Here is an 18,932-nt window from a genome sequence, read left to right on the forward strand (position 1 = left end):
TGTGGGATGGTGTATGTTTGAGTGTGCATGTGGCAATGTGATAAAAGACAGATGTCAGACCTAGACAGAGATAGCATGGAGAGGCGGAGAGTGCGCCAGCCTTGGCCAAGTCACTTGGAGTGGGTGGAGAAAGAGAGTCAGAGATAGCAGCACAGTGGCACATGTATAATTGACAACCTATGCTTCCTCTCCATAGAGTTTATGACATGTTCTTTCTGTAATCTACTTTTCCTGGCCGGCACTAAAGATGGTAGTGGGCTGGGCTATGAGTCGGCAGCTTGGATGGAAATGGCAGAGCATAAGCTTGGCAAGGAGAATGTGAAGGGGAGGAAAAGCCAAGGCAGCCTTGACATTTTTTTTCTTCCTTCAGTGTTGCACTTTTACCAAGGAGCAGGTCTGTCACTGATAAAGGTAGCCAGGATGGGAGTCACTGAGGTGATGAGACACTGTGCTAAAGCCAGTGGGGGTATTTTGTTTCAGTATTGTGGGTGGCATCTAAATAGGTGTTGATGTGAATGATGGGAAGGAAGAGTGAAAGTGAAGAACTGGGGTGAAGTGCCCAGGGTTGGGTGTTACTGATTCAGTGCTGAAAATATTTTCTCTTCACTGGAGATTGTGTGTGTTGCTTCTGTTAAAAGTATAATATGTAACATTTAAAAAAGGTCTAAAAAATACTATTTTTAGTTGAGTTGTGTACTTACATTTTCCCCAAAATGTTTCCAACAATGTTCAAACCCAGAGAAATTTGGAATGTTATTCAAGGTAACGGTGCTTTTCATTTGTTCTCCTGTCTATGACGTCATATAACCTTTTGACCCCTATAGTTAATTTAACTTCCAGGGAAACATGGGAAACACCAGATGATACGTCAGAAAGTAATTGTAAATCATAAAATGTCACAGAATTATACTCACTAACTAATACAGCATTTTTCTACCATTCAGCATCATTTTTAAACCCAGTAAAGACCTAATTTATTTATATATTTCAATATCGATCCAGCTTATTACGGTGTGCTACTATGACGTGGTGACAAAGTGGCTAATGCCAGCCACCAAGCTAATGCATACGGTAATGTTACAACCTTCAACACACTCATGAATTTATTTTTAGTATGAATGTTTTTGACCACAGATAACAACGCTGGGCTACCCCACATTTGAATTTGCCACATAACATTAGCTACAGTAGCTGTATGGGTATTTGACTCATCTAATAATTTAGCAAGTAAATTTTACGTTATCTAACGTGGCTTGCGGCCATTTCATCAGACTGAAATGACATAACATGAATAAAAGTGACTAAATGTAGCTTGAATAAAAAGTCTATACATTAACTTGTCCGTGAACATATCATTTCTGTCGGAGTCACGATAAGCAGGTTGTTTAACAATGAAGACAACTCCCATGATCCCTCCCTACTCCACGACGCTAAAGTCCATCTTTTGTTTTAATTGAGAGACCCCTAGTGGCAGAAATCACATTCTGTGCGTTTAAAGATAAATTCTGGTTAATTACAGTTTAAAATAAATACATTTGGCTAAACCTGTCTAACAGCCAGGGGCGATTCTAGGATCAGACTTTTAGGAGGGCTCAGCCCCTTATGAGAATGTGACACGGATACAGTGCCTTGCAAAAGTGTTAACCCCCCTTGAGCCCCCCTAAAAATGGTCTAAAATCGCCAATGCTAACAGCTTGTGTTTCTTGCAATGTCTGACTTCTGTGTAGCAATGTTACAGCATTCCCAGATCTTCGTAATAATAACATTGTACTCGCAGAGTTAATTGCGGATAGGAAACTAAGAACATATTACCCTGGTTGTATGAAACAGAAAATCCCTTTAACTCCATACAGTGTTTTGTATCCCATGTGTCCCTTGCCCACAGCATTTCCTTTTGGTCAGCAAAGATGAGGCCTGCTGTAGGTCACAGTCACCTTGCCTCATAATGCTTTAAAATGACAATCACAGTTTGCAATCTGCTACTATCAACAATTTGTCCACCAGCTCGTAGGACCTTGTCCTGTAAAACACAACAGCATGACCAAATCCACGCGGGTATCCTACAATACATGGATTCACACAAACACAAAAACACATTTATTCTCAAATACACTGCAAGCACAGAGAAACTGAACTCCCACACACACAAGGGCTGTTGGAATGAATTCCGAAAGTCGAATATAATTTGAATAGTAAAAAAATCAATACTATTCGAATGCTGAAATTACTATTCGGTGGGGGTGGTGGTTACAAGCTGCGGCTGTAAATCGGAAGAACGATGGGAAATATCGACATCCACCGAGCCATGCTTACGTTATCATTAGTTAGTTCGTTCTTGTTTCCCAACTGCGTCGCAAGTTATAGTAACGTTAGCTTAGCTGGGAGCTTCATGGAGACAGTTAAAGTTAAGTTAAATGTTAGCTGCCCTACAGCTGTCAGAGTTAGCTTTGACTTCATATATTAACGTTTCCTTCTAACAGCTGTAGTCTCAGTAACGTGACAATCTGCAAGAAACAGGTTGCTTATAAATCATTAAAATAGTGACCGTTTGCTTAGCTAGTTATTAATGCCGTTAACATTGTGGCTAACACTATTAATTAGTTTATGACAAATTGTTTCGGCTGTGCTTTCTAACATGATGTCATTGTGCTAACCGAGCACCGTTAGCCTTAATAAACAGAGCCTCTTCAATACACTTGTTAGATAATGTTACATTACAGAGTTCTCTGTTGATTTTGGTTTGTCGCTGTGTGTTCATGGTGGAAAATGTAAACAGAGCGGCGTGCCAGAAATGCAATGCGCCATGACTTAGATCCTCTTCAAGGCCAGGCTAATGTTGGAAGGTCCTTCAGTGGACAGAACGTGTAACAACAACCACATTCTGATAATGGCATTGACAGTGCATAATCCTGAGTAGTGTAGTACATATTATAACATGCCTGCATTTGAGCATAAATATTTGAATATTATTAAAGAAGAGGAAGATTGACAGCTCTAACACACACACACACACACACACACACACACACACACACACACACACACCTTAAAAGCATAGAGAGACAAACATGTCAAGTAGATTTACTAGATTCTTTCTCCATCTCACTTGTCTTCTCCGCCTCACTCTACCTTTCCATACTTCATCTCTCGCAGCTACCCTGACTCACTTTCTCTCACCTTGTTCTTGTTATTCCATGCATCACAATTTCTCTCACTTCTCTCTTTCTTACCCCCCCTTCTACTTTGCAGCTACCTCTCTGCTTGCACATATTCTCCATCACCTGTTTCTTCTTTCACACCTCAGCTCCCAATTTTCCCTCCCTCCCTCCCTCCTTTCCCTCTTTTTGAATCTAACGAATCACCCAATCGCCTAACCATCCAGCTAAGTGTCATTGTTTTTGCACCATGCTATTCCACATCATGGCGTACAGCGCATGTTCAACTCCCCTGTCTCTCTTGAAGCGTTTAATCATCTGGTACAGTGCTTATCTGTCATCTCTGGGAATTGCATGATGCAATTTGAGCAGGTGGAGATATCGGGTTGTGGAATGAGGAGACTTGAAAGATGACAGATGTCTTCAAATTAGATGCAGCTTTATTTGAACACATGGTACCGGGAGATGCATACGGTTCAGCATCTTAAAATCCATAGTGACTTTCTACTGTATTGTTCTCTTTCTGCTTACATACAGTATTCTGGTTACACCTTTTTAAATAACCTCCTAACATTAAGGTTATGAGCAATATGTTTCTCTCGCTACTCTGGTGTCTTTTTCAGCTATCTTACTGTAGGCGGAGGTCAAAAGTGAACAAATGACCATAGACATAGTATTGGAGCCTCTCGTCTGACACTGCAGAAGTGGCGTTTCGGTCTACCCATGTCCGCCTGTTGTCCTGTCTCACTACAGTCTAAAGTTACATGTCAGTAAACTAGGGCTGCAGCTATCGATTATTTTAGTATTGGAGTATTCTACCGATTATTTCATTGATTAATCAAATAATCGGATAAGAAATACTTTTGCTTTATAGTGAACAGCAGCAGAAAATATACAAAAGAGAGGTTTCCTTTTTTAGAAAAAGCAACATTTTTATTGCCTAAATTGCATACAATAACAGGGATAGATGCTAATATTTTTAAGCACTGGCCGCATGGGCCACCAAGCCCCTTATTCTGTTGGCAAAAGTACATTTTTATTGGCCCAAATGTAAATCTTTTTTGTCCCCTCCCCCTTCTTGCCTCTGGCTCTTTACACTGGATATGCAAAAGAGCTGTTCACTAAGCCCGGGTAAATGTGACTGTACAAAGCTTACAGCAGGGCTATTCAACTACACATCAGGGGGACACATTTTAAGAAGGCTAATACTGAGTGAGGAGAAAGAATAAAGAATGCAGACATCACCGGCATGGTCCAATGACGTCATTCACATGCATATTAAGTAGCCATGAGGTTAACACTCCAGCGGGGAGGGGCTGGTTTGTTTCCGGCAGCAGCTAAATTTACAAGAATTTGTCCAAATTTCAAGATTAGTAGCAAACTAATAAACAGTTAGACCACAAACTGACAGCTTTTGTTTTAGCTTGTTTGTAAAACATTGCTATATGCAGAGTAGCATGCTGTAGGCTGGTTGTGTAAAACAGCGCAGTGGACGAGAGCAGCAGACGTGAGTCGGGTTCGCTCCGTGGAATGGAGGAGTAGACTGGATGTTTTCAACTGGGATGATGATGATGTAGCATTGAGGTCCTGCTATTGTGGTAAGCTAGTTCATTTTACAATAAACTCACTGTGCAGAGTTTTTTTGCAGCTTAAATGATCCCAAACTTTCTTTTGTTTTCGCTTGCCTGTCTCTTCTCTATTTTCGTTGCCTTACTTCATTGTAATCTGCGCCGTCAATCTGTTCTCTTAATACATCCATGCGTCAGTCTTGTGTCCAGTGTCAGCCCGTTGTGCGCTTGTAATAATCATCCATGTGGAAACACAGTGAGCATACAACGTTAGTTACATTGATTAAACAAATATTTGAGGCAAATAATTTTGCATCGAGGATTTTTAGTAATCGAATTCTTTGAGTTACTCTGGAATCGTTTCAGCCCTACAGTGAACACAGTGCATTTAAAGTCAACCAATAAAATGATTATGATAATTAACACACAATTTATACCTTGTCATTGCACATAAGCACACATTCATTTCAATCCCAACATAGGTAGGGATTATGTTTTGCTTATTCTCATTTAAAAGTAATGCAATGTGCCTAACTAAAGCTGTGTGTGTGTGTGTGTGTGTGTGTGTGTGTGTGTGTGTGTGTGTGTGTGTGTGTGTGTGTGTGTGTGTGTGTGTGTGTGTGTGTGTGTGTGTGTGTGTGTGTGTGTGTGTGTGTGTGTGTGTGTGTGTGTGTGTGTGTGTGTGTCTTCATGGATGCATACATGCCTTAGAGGTATAGATATAAGCTACATATGATTTTTAGCATAACACTTCCCTTGAAGGTGTGAATGTACTTTGCAAAAACACTAATATAAGCCTCCCACTGACAGCACATCTACTGAGGCAGTGTTCTCTCACACAGACAGACAAACTTGAAAGAAATTAAATTCCTGATGAAAGCAAACATGTTAATCCAATAAGTTCAATTTTTTTTTTTCAGACCAAAGTAAAAACATGTGCCCCCTGGCAGACTGGAGAAGGTTATTTCATTTCTGAATATGAAGTGATTTTTGTCCCCCGTATTCTCACAACATGTCTCTGAATGTCTGGGATTGGCTCAGCTTGACTGAAGGAAGTCATCTACACAACAGTAAATCATTTCATTGTATTAATAGAGAGTGGGCAGCCCACCTCCTCAAGCCTTTTATTTTAAATAAAATAAAGGGCTGATAAATGGACTACACTTTTTTATAGCGCTTTTTAATGTGAAAGCAGTACAAATCGCTTTACGGAGTCTCATATTCACCCATGCATACATAGCTTTGGCAAAAAGAACTGCCAGGCAACGTTCTGTTCAACGGTCTGGCATTTTGGGGTTGGCCAAGAACACTTCAAAATGCTGGCAAGAAGGATCTAAATTGAACCACCAACCCTTACATACACTTCAATTTCAATATGTAACATTTTACCAGTTTTGTGTACCAGTTTGTTCAGGGTGCGAATTTGCATTTCCTAGGAAGGCAAATGAATGTCCTGCCCTACTCTGCCTCTGATTGGCTAGTACTCATTGCCATAGCTCTCTCTCTTGTAGCCCTTTCACGGAGCTCCCACAGCTCTTCGTTCAATAAACTGTCGGTACACTTACAAAGTTCTCAATACTTCGGTTAACATGCAGGGACCCTCACTATGCTACCATTGAAGTTTGGTGATATTTTGAGCCTTTATAGTGGTATAAATAGCGATTTGTTTTTACTTTCCCTGTGCCTCGAATACTAGCGTTGTAAGCTAACCAGCAGTCCACACTAGCTTCGTTCAAGCTCCAAACACAATCAATTACCATGATAACATGTCCCAGAGAGCGACAGAGTGGGTACACATCTGTTATTAACCCCTAGGTTCGTTTTGCGCTGGAATTGTTCTTTAAGGTAAGTAAATACAGAATTCATCATAGACATCATAATCACTAAAGCTAGAAACCAACATTGAACCAACTAAATTTTAACAACTAAATCAGAAAACTATTGCAAAATTGCTTCAGTCTATTTGTTGGGGATGGTTTTCAGATTCAAATTTGGTGCTGTAGTGAGTATTCAAAGCAGGACGGATCATGTGGGATCAACTCAAAATAACAACAGAGCCCATGTTCATGAAGATACTTGTCAGCCAGTGCAATTTATTTAGGAGAGACTTCATTTAAGAGTGAAATAAGTTTAATGCACATGGTGCATAATAGGTTGATATGTTAGAGTCTTTGCTGATTAGACTCCATCGCAATGTAAGTTTATAAGGGGTATGGAGGCCGTGGATATAGAGGAATATCCCCCCGATGGAGTCTAGACACTGGTGGAGGTGATGAAGGGATAAAGGAAGCCTGAAGATCTCTATGGATGTGATGTGAAGGGGGGCTTCTGATGGAGGAACCCTTGGTGCTGGATATGATGAGAACTGGAGGTGAATGGGGTGGAGGAGGCTTGCATTGATTTAGCCTGAAATGACAATTGACAGCAGCAGAGAGTAGAACAGATTTAAAGTTTGAATGCAACAATGCAATACTGCCCTACAAAACAAAAAGGCAGTAACTGCATTTTTGGTCAAAAATGAGTTATCATTTTCATGACATTCAAGGCATCCTTTGTTATGTGACAAAACATCTTATCTCAAATGTGTGTCGTTTTGGAGAAAAATGGTAGTCATTTGTACAGTAACTGCAAAAAGCCCTAGTGAAACAAAGCATGAATACAGTAACTGCAAAATAGGGGTAACTTATCAAATTAAATATGAGGATTGATATGTACAAAGAATAAGCTAATATAAAGTATTGTTACTTTATATTAGCTTATTCTTTGTACATATCAATCCACATGTCCAATAATCTACCTACAACTACTTAGCTGGATGACAGGATAACTTGATACAGCTTAGCAATGTGAGACTTTAAGCAGCTGTTTCAGCACCAGAACAGCTTCCGGGTGGAAAATATTGCCCTAAAATGGTCAAATTAGTTTTGGTTTTGGTATATCCATGTTCAGGAAAACAAATGGTTCCAATTATTTTAAATACAGTGTATCTAACACACCCAGAGCCCAAGTTGTGGCAAAATAGTTTTTGGAGAATCTCTAGTTACTGCCTTTTACCTTGGTATGGTGCCACGTTTTTGGTAAGTAATACAAAGCAAGAATACAGTAACTGCAAAATAGGGGTAAAATATCAAATTAAATATGAGGATTGATATGTACAAAGAATAAGCTAATATAAAGTAACAAAAACAGCCCATGTCCAATAATCTACCTACAACTACTTAGCTGGATGACAGGATAACTTTAAAGTCATTTTTCTCAGTTCTGCACTCTGCGTAGTTACTGCCTTTTTGCTTTGTAGGGCAGAATAGCTCATGGAGATTGCGGCAAATCTGGTTGGTTTAACTGAAAGAGGAAACGCCCACATTCAGCTGATGACAATGCAGCTGATTAGGTTGGGAGATAGAGAAATGTGAAGAATAGAAGTCTTCCTGAAAGAATTTACGCTGAGTATCATTAGCAGGCTCACAACAACACTGTCGGCGCGTCCACATGATACAAGCCTTTATGTGATCGCGCACGTGCCCCCACCCCTCCTCGATGCAGTTGCTAGCAGCTAAGGAGGACAGTGTGATTTAAAAAAAAAAAAAAAATAAAGGTAAAAAGAAGAGGTAATTATCTTCACTCGAGTTTTTTAAGGTGCACGGGACTGCATCAAATGACAATGTGAAGACAAGTGGCAAAGGACTCACCGTGTAGTTATGAACCTACAGAGAACTTTACATGAATCTGCAGCTTTAGTGAGCTCATTGTTTAAGTACACTACCTGTGCAGCACTAAACAGCAGACAGACAAAAAGATAGTGGAGACTAAAAACAGACCTAAAAGAGTGAATATTGGACTCAAAATTGAATATCCAAATAAATGATGTCTCTCTATATCTTCTTGATTTGGAAATGGTCAACTGTTGGCTAACGACTGTGCATATCAACTTAAAAGGCAATGATATGTCAATGTTGTGTTCACAACTTGTTTGCGCTGTTCCCAAGTGGCCAAAACAATCAGTTATTGCAGGTTAAATATTCTGCTGGTTTCATTATTAGTCTTGTTTATTGTCAGCAATTACAATCACATAATACAATGAAATTAAATTTAAATACTAAAATTAGAATCTGTAATTGGTTATGGTCCATATGTCGCCTACATAAGTGAATGATTGATAGTGATTCCAATTATTACTGCAACGTTTATTTTCTTCTCTTTATTTAGCAAAAGAGGCACTTTTAAATAACTAAAACAAAGAGGAAACTTTGCTCCAAGCATGCTCCCGAACGACAACAAGAAACTAGATTACATTTAAGTACACTTATTAGTCCTGGGTAAATTGAGTCCTGGCCAAACTCCACTCCAAAGCTATAATCATATGGTCACTTTGTCCCATTCTAACTTTAAGCATCTCAGGAGTGTTGTAGCTCTTTGTTTAGCCCAGCGGGCAATGCTCAAGATTGCAATGCTCTCCTCTGTTAAACCCATTTATTTCTGTTGACAGCTTTATTATAGCTTTCCACTCATTTGCATAGGTAATCAGCCCATACTTTCAGAACCTGTTAAGATTCAAGATGACAGCCACTAATTGGAAAAGGGAAGGCAATAAAGCACCGTTTGAGCATGGGTTTCCAACTTCCTTTGTTTGCGTTGGCACTAATAAAGTGAGGTCCCTGCAGCTTGGGACATATTAACTTGTTTTGTTGTTTTTTTTTGGCCTCAGATGAAACATATGAAGTGGGTTAATTGTGTTGGCCCTGCTGGTAATGGCAAAAAAAATTGTCTAACGCATATCATCTTTTCAAATCTGCGGCTCTTCCACAATGCTGACTATAACAGTTAGGAGAGAGGGAAATAGAGTGACCGACAGAGCAGCCTCACGCTTGACCGCTGTATTAATGTTCTGTTTACAGCAGTTATATGTACCTGACTTAAGAAGGTAAAATATTTCATAACGATCTGGGCTTGTCAAACACTTGCTATCATGCTGCATGCGCGCGCGCGCACACACACACACACACACACACACACACACACACACCCACACACACCCCTATGGGTCACTGTTCAGTCATTTTCAAACAACCAGCTCCATACTGATGCAGGCATGAACACACACACACACACACACACACACACACACACACACACACATATATATATATGTGTTTGCTCTGCAGGCCACGAGAGCATGGCTCATTGTGACTCCTGCCGTTGCAGAAATGGAAATTTTAATGAAGTGAGCACAGCAGTGGTTGTCTTCTCGCACTTCCCGATGCGGGTGACTGGCACTTTAGCCACGCTGTCCAAAAATGGACCAGTGATTTTATTAGAGATAGAGGTATAAAACTCTGTCACCATCTCCCCTAATAACCCTAGCCCTCTTTGTGCCCATACCATTTTAAGGCAGAGGTGAATACATACTCATTGACCTCATTTCTATTAACCACTTCTCTTCGTTTTTTCTTTTTCTGATTGCCCCACTTCTCTCTGTAGTGTTATTGTGTAGGGAAAAGCTACCACTCTACTTTCAGCTCTTTTAGCCAAATAACTGAGTCAACGTTTGTGTGTCCTTTTGCAAAAATTGACAGCTTTTTAGGGAATACAATAAACAAACCAACAATTTTGAAGGTGAATAGATCACTTTGGCAGGGCAGCCTGAAACGTTGTGTAATGTAATGTCTTGCAAAAAATGTCAAAATAAAAGTTGCCATAGTTATTGTTGTGTCAAGTCAGGTTTACTCATATAGCCCTGTAACACATGATGCAGCTATATTCAAAACACTATATGCAGTTCAGTTGAAGGGCCTTTAACAAACTAAACAAGGTCAATTGATTTGAAAACTCAATTACAATGTTTCTCACCAGAAACTCTCTAGATAATCCAAAGATCTGTGAACAGACTGTCTGTATCGTTGTCACTGTTGACCGTGAGATCAGTGTATTATCCAGAGCCCACAGAGGGGCTTATTTCTCCATACAGTTCCACTTACTCAACGATTTTAGTTGTGAACTGACCCTTTAATTCATATTCCTCCTTTTTAAAGCAGCACTAAGTATTTTATTTTATTTATTTTGTCCAGTTGAGGGAGAACTCTTCCATAGGCTAAATATTTGATTGATTGATTGATATTGCAGCCTTAAACTTGATATGGCTAACATGTTGGCCAGCAGTTGCCTATTTTACACATCCAGCAGAAACAGATTAATTATCATTTATTGTAAGTTGTGTCCCTGGCCACCTGACAAAATGTCCAATTTTTACTCTCCTTCTTGCTCTCTTTTTATCTTCACCAACTCCTGATGAAAATGCTCCACAGCTACAGGGGCGATTCCAGGATTTTTTAAGTGGGGTGGCAGAGGGGGGACCAATAATCAGTCGGGGGGGGGGGGCAGCATAGAAAATCTGCTTAGAAATATGGGAAGTATTGGATAGGATAGAACAACACAATGTAATTCTGCTAAATAAAACATCACATTCATGATTAAGTTCACATTTATTTTATCATATTTTTATAATCATATTTTGGGGGGGGGGGGCGGTGCCACCCCGTGTCCCCCTTCTAGCCCCGCCCCTACACAGCTAGATGCTAACTTTGTCTGTCTGCCGTTTGGTACTGGTCAGGAAGTGTACAGTGGGGTAATCAAAGCTTTTTTTTGCTAAAAACAAAGTTCTCCCAACTTTCCCTGCACATCTAGCTGTCTACGCCAGCAGCAGGCCCAGCATTTTAAAGCAGTGTTTTTACCTGCAGCACTAATAACAAAGATATAGTCTTGATAAACACTTAAGTTCCTTAAATGTCAGGGCCCAGAGAAAACGGCATCCTTGCATTTACCAGATAAATCAGTTTAGGTTCTCTTGTGCCCTGCATGCATTGATGAAACAGCCAGTCTAATCTGAAAAGGACCCACTCTGAAAAAAGACCCACACCTTTTGTATTTAAGTGTGCGAGTCAGGCAAAATCACATAATTGCTGTCAGTGTCACTACAGCAGACATTTTGATTTCAATCTTTCAAAAGGTTATGGCTGAAACATTTTGATGGAAAAAGAGTAAGTGGTAAATTGGTGATAATGTGATAAGGTGAAAGGTACAAAGTTTGGTAGTTGCTGCTTTGGTGTGATTGCACACAAATACTTAACTTTCCCAGGCGGTGTCCTTGTGTATTTTTAGATTTAATAACAAATATACGTATGTAAAAGCAACACATTTGATGCAATTTGCTTGCTATTTCTGTTATGCGGTGCATACAGTGAGCAACAATGTTAGCATGCAGTGTAGTCAGCAGTGCCTGAATTGGACCAAAAAAGGTGCCATTACTCTAATTCAGCAGTTGCATGACATGATAATAGCATGCGGCTTGGATATATTCATATTCATACGCATGTCTTGGTAATATATCACTTAAAATGTATTTTTATTTCATTACATACTGTACATTCAGGGCTTGACGTTAACTTTTTTGCTTACAAGCCGCACACTATAGTGGTATTCCACAGTGAGGCAGCATTTTTACTAGCCACTATTTTGAGGGAAATTTTATTATTATAGGTTTATTTGATTCAAGTTGACTGTGGTTTGCTGCAAATTACTTGAAGAACTACATTGACAACCCTTTCAAATGTAGCTAAAATAACCTAAATCAAGACTACATAAAATGTAGGCTCTAACACTGATGAAATATTCAGCTGTGATAAGGTTCTGTGTAAAGCTCCTTTTTATGTGGAAACATGCAACCGATTAACACACAGACATTGAAAGAGTATGCCTACAGACCCTTTGCAAACACGTTACCACGACCACCTGACGACGCCATGAAGGACGGCGGAAGCACAGGGTAAACAGTAGTAGACGAGCGGAAAGATTCATAGTTTCAATCAGTTTGAAATACATAACACTAAATAAACTGTATTTATGGCTTCATGGCTTCATCTATTGAACAAGTTGTCGTGCCGTAATCGGTCGAGGTAGGGCATCTGGTAGGTGCTCACAAAGAGCAGTATGGAGAAGTTGGAGATAGCAGGATTAGATACCGACCCTTAATTCTTTTTTTTTTTTTTTTTTTATTTAACCTTTATTTATTCAGGGGAGGTTCACTGAGAGGCAGCCTCTTTTTTGCAGGAAAAAAAGAGGCTGCCTGTGTAATGTGTAACATTCACACAGTTACACATTCACACCTGGAAGCTGCCCAGCACAACCACAGTCTGATCTGCTGGCCACTGAGCAGCTCCACTGGAGCGGTTGGGGTTAAGGGCCTTACTCAAGGGCACCTCAGTGGTGGTAATGAGGGAGTTTTGAGTCCGTTTTTACGGACCTCATTTAAATCACCGAGTCTGCCCGACTGTAGTCCACACGATCTGTAACACTATGTGGTAAACGGGGTATCCTCATATACTGGTGCTGATCTCAAACTTTTAAAAGTCTGGATGCTTACCAGTTATTTGTAGCTGGCTGGCTTACAGGTACGCAATGCTATGCTAACGGCGGGGGGAGGTACCTCATAATGGCAAAGATAAGACATCAATCTATTTATCTAGTTTATTTTGTATTAACATCTATTCTTTACTTAAGTAAAAATGTATATAACACGTAGCTCATGTTTTTAGAGGACATGGTCGGTCGCGATGGGCAGCAGCTAGCTAGCAGTCCAAAGCTAGCTGCAGCTAGCTTGTCAGCTAGCCGGGGTAGGAGCTCCGCAGACCCGCATTTAACTCGGGTTTTTTTGGCATTTATGGAGCTAGTTTCCGTGCCATGTCATCTTTAATTTAACCGATATTTTTTTGTATGTGTGTTAAGTTAAATGATCAAGGGAACAGCTTTCTTTTTGGGATATGTAGCTAGGTCAGTGAATAACCGATGTTAGTTATGTGGGTCATCATCGGGTTGGACCTGTAAGCAGGAACAGCTGGTTAGCACGGCAGCTAGCTAGCTGGTTGAGGATAATTTTATTTATCACTCATTTAAAACAGAAAGGCAATACATACACATGCTTGTGTTGGTGAGGATTACTCTGCATGCTTGTGTTGGCGAGGATTACTCTGCAGATTGGGAATGTGAGAACACAAACGAACGAAAATGTACGCGTTTAGCTTGTCTACAGCATAGCTCTTCTGCCGTCTGTCATGGCGTTCATAATTCGCGCGAGTGGAGCATGACGTCGCGTGCAAAGGGTCTATAGCATCTTATTGCATAAGTGGTGCAGGGGTGGACAAGATTAATTGAACACATAGGTGTTTTGGAGCACACACTTGCACATCGCTCAAGCGGAGTCAGCAGGTGACGAGAAACGGACTTTCTGCGCACAATGTCTACTTTTTTGACAATCCTCTTGTCAAAATGTTTTTCTGCCACAAAAGCAACCCTTGCCTCGGCTGAACTCGCCACAATGCTGCGGCTTGCTAGTCTGGTGTGTGGGATTAGGTGCCTGTCTGGGCGGACGGATCATGCTCCGGCCGTGGGCTGTGTACTGGATCACAGGTGTCCTCCTGTGTCGGGCGGTAGTTCCAGCAATCAGGGTTACAATAACATGTTTATCCAATAAAATTATCCATATTAAAGGTGCTGTAGGTAGGCTTGGGAAGATCCAGGACTTAGCCAACAAATGGGAACATCAACAGCTTCTCAGTCCCTCCCCCCTTTCTACTAAAGCCCAAAACGGTCTCCTTAGTTTTATAAGTCCTAGTACTCTACTACTACTACTACTACTACTACTACTACTATAAGTGTACCTACTCACCGCCAGAAAGTGGTGGTACTCAGTAAGAAGTAACGCTACTCGTGGACAAAAAGAAGAAGTACCGGTACTCAGTAGCCTACTGTTAAATTTCGGCCCATTTCTGGCACTGGTAGTCAGCATGTTACAGTGCAATATATCCATATGCCTTTGACTTTTGTGCAGGTTGTTGTGATGGGACTTAAAAATACACATAGATGAACTGACATATTATCACACATCTACAGGAAATGTCCCACAATGACAAAGTGACAAAGTAAAAACTGTATCATGTTACACACTTGATTCATAGTTAGTTACTCCATTGATTTCAATTTAACATTTAAAACCGACGACCAGACAACCACTCTCATGTCTGCGTGCTAAGTATTTAGCTGGGGCCCCCTGCTAGTTAGCTTAGCATAAACACTAAAAACGGGGGGAAACGGCTAGCCCTGTTACATATGTGTTTAATTGCCAGACAACCAGAGTAGTCTCCAGGAAGTTGTAAACTTAGTTTTTTTGTATGTGCTAAATGAGATATAACGTGTTAACTATTGACCCCTAAAGATGCTGGTAGGTGGATTTTGTTACCTTTGGACAGAGCAAGTCTAGCTGTTTGAAAGTTTGCAACGTAACTTTTTCATCAGATTTTCTTGTACCTTTTTGAGTGGTGAGTTTGAGTTATTAAATTATTTGAGTCAGATCTCAAGAGTTTAAAAAGCAAGATGCGCTGCTCTTTCCAGTATTAGTAAGAAATCCTTGATCACACATTTTTATGTGTGCTGTCACAACAACAAACACCCTTTTTTCCGAATGACTAAGTTCATCTTGCAGTTTCGAGCAAATTCAGCCCTGCAGCACACAGTGCACACATTTGTCGTGTTTTTTTTTCTCACTTTTTCATTGACATAGCTTTATATGTCATACATATGCCATTGCCACACAAGCAAAGGTTTTGTTCATGTGGCATATGACTCGTCTTCCTAGTTTAATACACGACCTGTGAGTGTGAAAACTTGTGATGTCAATATGGTATGATTTGCATCAGATAAGCGGCTACTAAAGGATGAAGCAATTGCTTCCTTTTTTTACTTGTTTACTTTTATCATCTCTTCTGGCTTATGACCGATATAATTTGTCATCACTTGCACAAAGTGAATTCTTGTGGTGTTTTTGGTGAACGTTAATTTGTATTCAAAAGCAGAACTCCCATGCAGAGATTAACAGGAAGTTAGGCACAGTGGGACATTAGACTGTGCTGATAAATGGCAAGGGTAGCATGTACGCGTATGGCTTAATGTGGGATTGAGAAGCTGGTGTCCAGTAGGGTTGGAGATCAGGGGACTGGGGGAGGCGGGGCATTTGATGGTTTCTGAAGACCTTTGATTGAGGTTTGGAAAATGAAGTTCCATTCATAACCGGCTGAATGCAAAAGATAGGTCTGACAGGAGGGATTCATGAACATCAGGCTGTTAGCATTGTCATTATGAGCATGTTAGCATGCTGACGTTAGCATTTAGCTCTAAGTACAGCCTCACAGAACTGCCAATGTAGTCTTGTTCTCTTCGTAAGTCATGTGGAATACATAGAGCACTCTTGAAATCTTCAGAAAAAGATGTCTGCCTCCTCACAGTTTTGTCTCGGAATTCAGTGTGTGCAACTGTATGGCCACTGTCATCTGTGAGACCATGTGTGTTGCCTAAAAAAACTTCAGTTTAGTCTGTTTGAGTGCTCTCAAATTAATACATAATTTAATAAATAAATACAATAATCTGGACATTTTGACTTGTATTGTCTAAATATCCTTGTATGTATTTAATATCCCATTGAAGTTATTCATTCATATGGTTTGTGTAGTAATTGTAACTACAAAATGCTGAAAAAACTGAGTAATTATGGTAAATAGATCATTTACATTCTCTGAAGACACTGTTAACAGGTATGTCTGATATAACGGCACACCAAAAAATGCATAATTGTAGTATTTTCTTTCCTGCTCAGCCAGTAGTTTGTGTACATAGATGATGCTTAATTAGCATGATTGCCAGTTCAGTTGGAATTTCAACAGCAGATACATGTATCTGCTAGTGCAGTACAGATGGTGTGTTAATAGACTGTACTTGTGTACTACAATTGACAGAAATAAGCCTTCTTGAACAGAATTAATACACATTTGTTTATTAATACAGTGCACATGGTAGTGGTTTTAAACTCCCACACAGTTTCACTTGAACATTGCAGTACCTCAAAGTTGTTTCCTGTTTCAACATTCTTAGCCACTTCCACATGTAGCAACAACCTTTGTTCAACCTGATCTTGAGACATCTGATTTCCGAGCAGGCACAGTTCTTGTGGCTTTGTCACAGATAGATTCACTCGCCTGCAATTCTGCATTCCTCACAGAAGCGAAACATGTTCAACAGTACATTAGAAAATGGAACGGAGCGGGATATGAGGAACACGCCGTACGCTCTGGTGTTTGGATCTGTTATGATGCTGGGTCTGCCTCTCAATGCTGTGTCGCTGTGGATTCTGTTACGCTGCCACAACCTCAAATCCCCCAATGCTATCTTCATGGTCAACCTGGCCATCTCTGACCTGCTGCTCGTCATCTCCTTGTCCATGAGGGTCTACTTTTACGCCACAGGCACCTGGCCTCTGGGCAATAAGGCATGCATCTGTTTCACAATGCTCTTTCGCAACAACATCCGCTCCAGCTCCATCTTCATCACCTTCATTAGTGTGGACCGGCTGCTGGCTGTCGTCTACCCTCTGAGGTCCCGCCATCTCCGAACCGCTCCCAACGCCTTGAAAGCTGTTGCGCTTGTTTGGCTGTTTGTGTTGGTGGTGAACATCCCAGAGGGTGTGGAATTTTCAAAATTTTTAGACAACAACAATGAATCTACCTGTTTTGAATTTCTTCATCATCTGCAGCCTACAGTGCCTTATCTGCAGCCTGCGTTGGTGCTCACCATGCTGGCAGTCAACATTGTGTCCACTGCTCTGGTGTTTTGGACTCTACACAGACATATGAATGACTCTGCAAGGATAAACAACAAGGTGAATGTCATGCTGATTTTTGCCATGAACCTGATGATGTTCACCGTATTTTTCTTGCCTGTGTCATTGCTTGTCGTCTTTAAAAGCTGGAGTCCTGCTCGCACGCCACTGATATGTCTTGCTAGTGTGAACTGCTGTCTGGATCCTCTGTTGTATTACTTTTCTTTTGATGGTTTCTGGAAGAGCAAAGAGGACGTGGACACCTCTATTGCAATTGAATAGTTTGTGATAACAATAGACAGGGACAGGTTGGGTTAAATACGATTTAAACAGCATTATTTGTGTGTGGATTTGCAATATAAAGGTCACAAGGTGAAAATGTATGCATTTCTAATGTATTTTATTTTTCTAGCCCTCCTTCTCCTTTCCCTAAGTGGCTTTGCCACTTGTCAGGCCACCATTGTAAATAAGAACCTGTTCTTAATGACTTGGCTGAAAAAATAAAGGGGGAAAAAAATCTTATTTATGGTATATTTTATGAATGAAATTTTCACTTTCACATTATAACTCTCTTTATTGATCATAACGTTAAAGAGTACAACAAAATAACTGGATTTCTTTTCCAAAGAGCGATTGTTGACTTGAAACAGAGATACAGATTTAGGTTACCTTCACAGCGCAACTGACTTTTAGTGGATATTTCCCCACCCCCCTTAACGTGTGATACAGATCTGATGTTTCCTCTTTGTGAACAATGAAACCTACGCATGTGAAGCAAGCCCCCTATTTTTTTTTTTAGTTGCCATGTGAGCTGCAAAAATCCGAACAAAATGGGATCCCCAGGCAAATTGTATTGAATACACAAACTGTCCTGCGTTACCATGAGTTTAAATAATCTTACTGTCCTGTTAGATTTGTGTCACCTATACATGGGCTTTAATAGGAAAAATAACACAACAACCAATGGGAGCTGTCTCAATTTAGTCAAAGTCATATAAACCTAAAAATACCTGCATATACTTTGACATAATTGTGCAGATGTGAGGCATCTTACACACAAATTTAAAACTGCTTCAACTTTAAAACGATTCCCTTGCTGCCTTTTTAACAGTATGAGTTAACTAAAGTAAACTTGAATAATTCAGCTCATGAACTTTCGCACTTGAACTTGACAAAATACAAACATGGAGACGCAGAATGCGGTGTTCAATCACATTTTCCATCCGGTTGACATTCTCCATTTGACGAGTCAGTTATCTGCACCCTGTTTCCCTTAAACTATCATGTTTTTAATAGGGCTGTCAAAATAACGCATTAATTTCGATTAATTAATCTGAGAAAAAATAACGCGTTAAAAAAAAAATAATGCAGATTAATGCAGATTAATCCATTCCATATTGACGTTTGACCCGGAGCTGTTCTAGCCACCATTCGACTGTAAAATGAAGGAGGGAGACGAGAAAGCGGGTATAAGTTAGCAGCAGGTTTGATATTCGCCGGATATTCGTTTTC

General features: G+C 40.2%; 1 protein-coding gene across 1 annotated transcript; it reads left to right on the forward strand.

Annotated features, from left to right (window-relative positions):
* Positions 1 to 16,632: 16,632 nt before the first annotated feature.
* On the forward strand, positions 16,633 to 17,942 carry lpar5b (lysophosphatidic acid receptor 5b). The gene has a single exon (XM_031283789.2). The coding sequence runs from the start codon at positions 16,833 to 16,835 to the stop codon at positions 17,700 to 17,702; it is 870 nt and encodes a 289-aa protein (XP_031139649.1). The 5' UTR covers positions 16,633 to 16,832; the 3' UTR covers positions 17,703 to 17,942.
* The last annotated feature ends 990 nt before the right edge of the window (positions 17,943 to 18,932 follow it).

Source organism: Sander lucioperca, chromosome 5 (assembly GCF_008315115.2).
Source record: "Sander lucioperca isolate FBNREF2018 chromosome 5, SLUC_FBN_1.2, whole genome shotgun sequence".
Taxonomy (NCBI): domain Eukaryota; kingdom Metazoa; phylum Chordata; class Actinopteri; order Perciformes; family Percidae; genus Sander; species Sander lucioperca.

What these genes read in the sequence shown, in the direction of transcription:
- lpar5b (XM_031283789.2), top strand. Translation starts at nt 16,833, where the DNA reads ATGTTCAACAGTACATTAGAAAATGGAACGGAGCGGGATATGAGGAAC.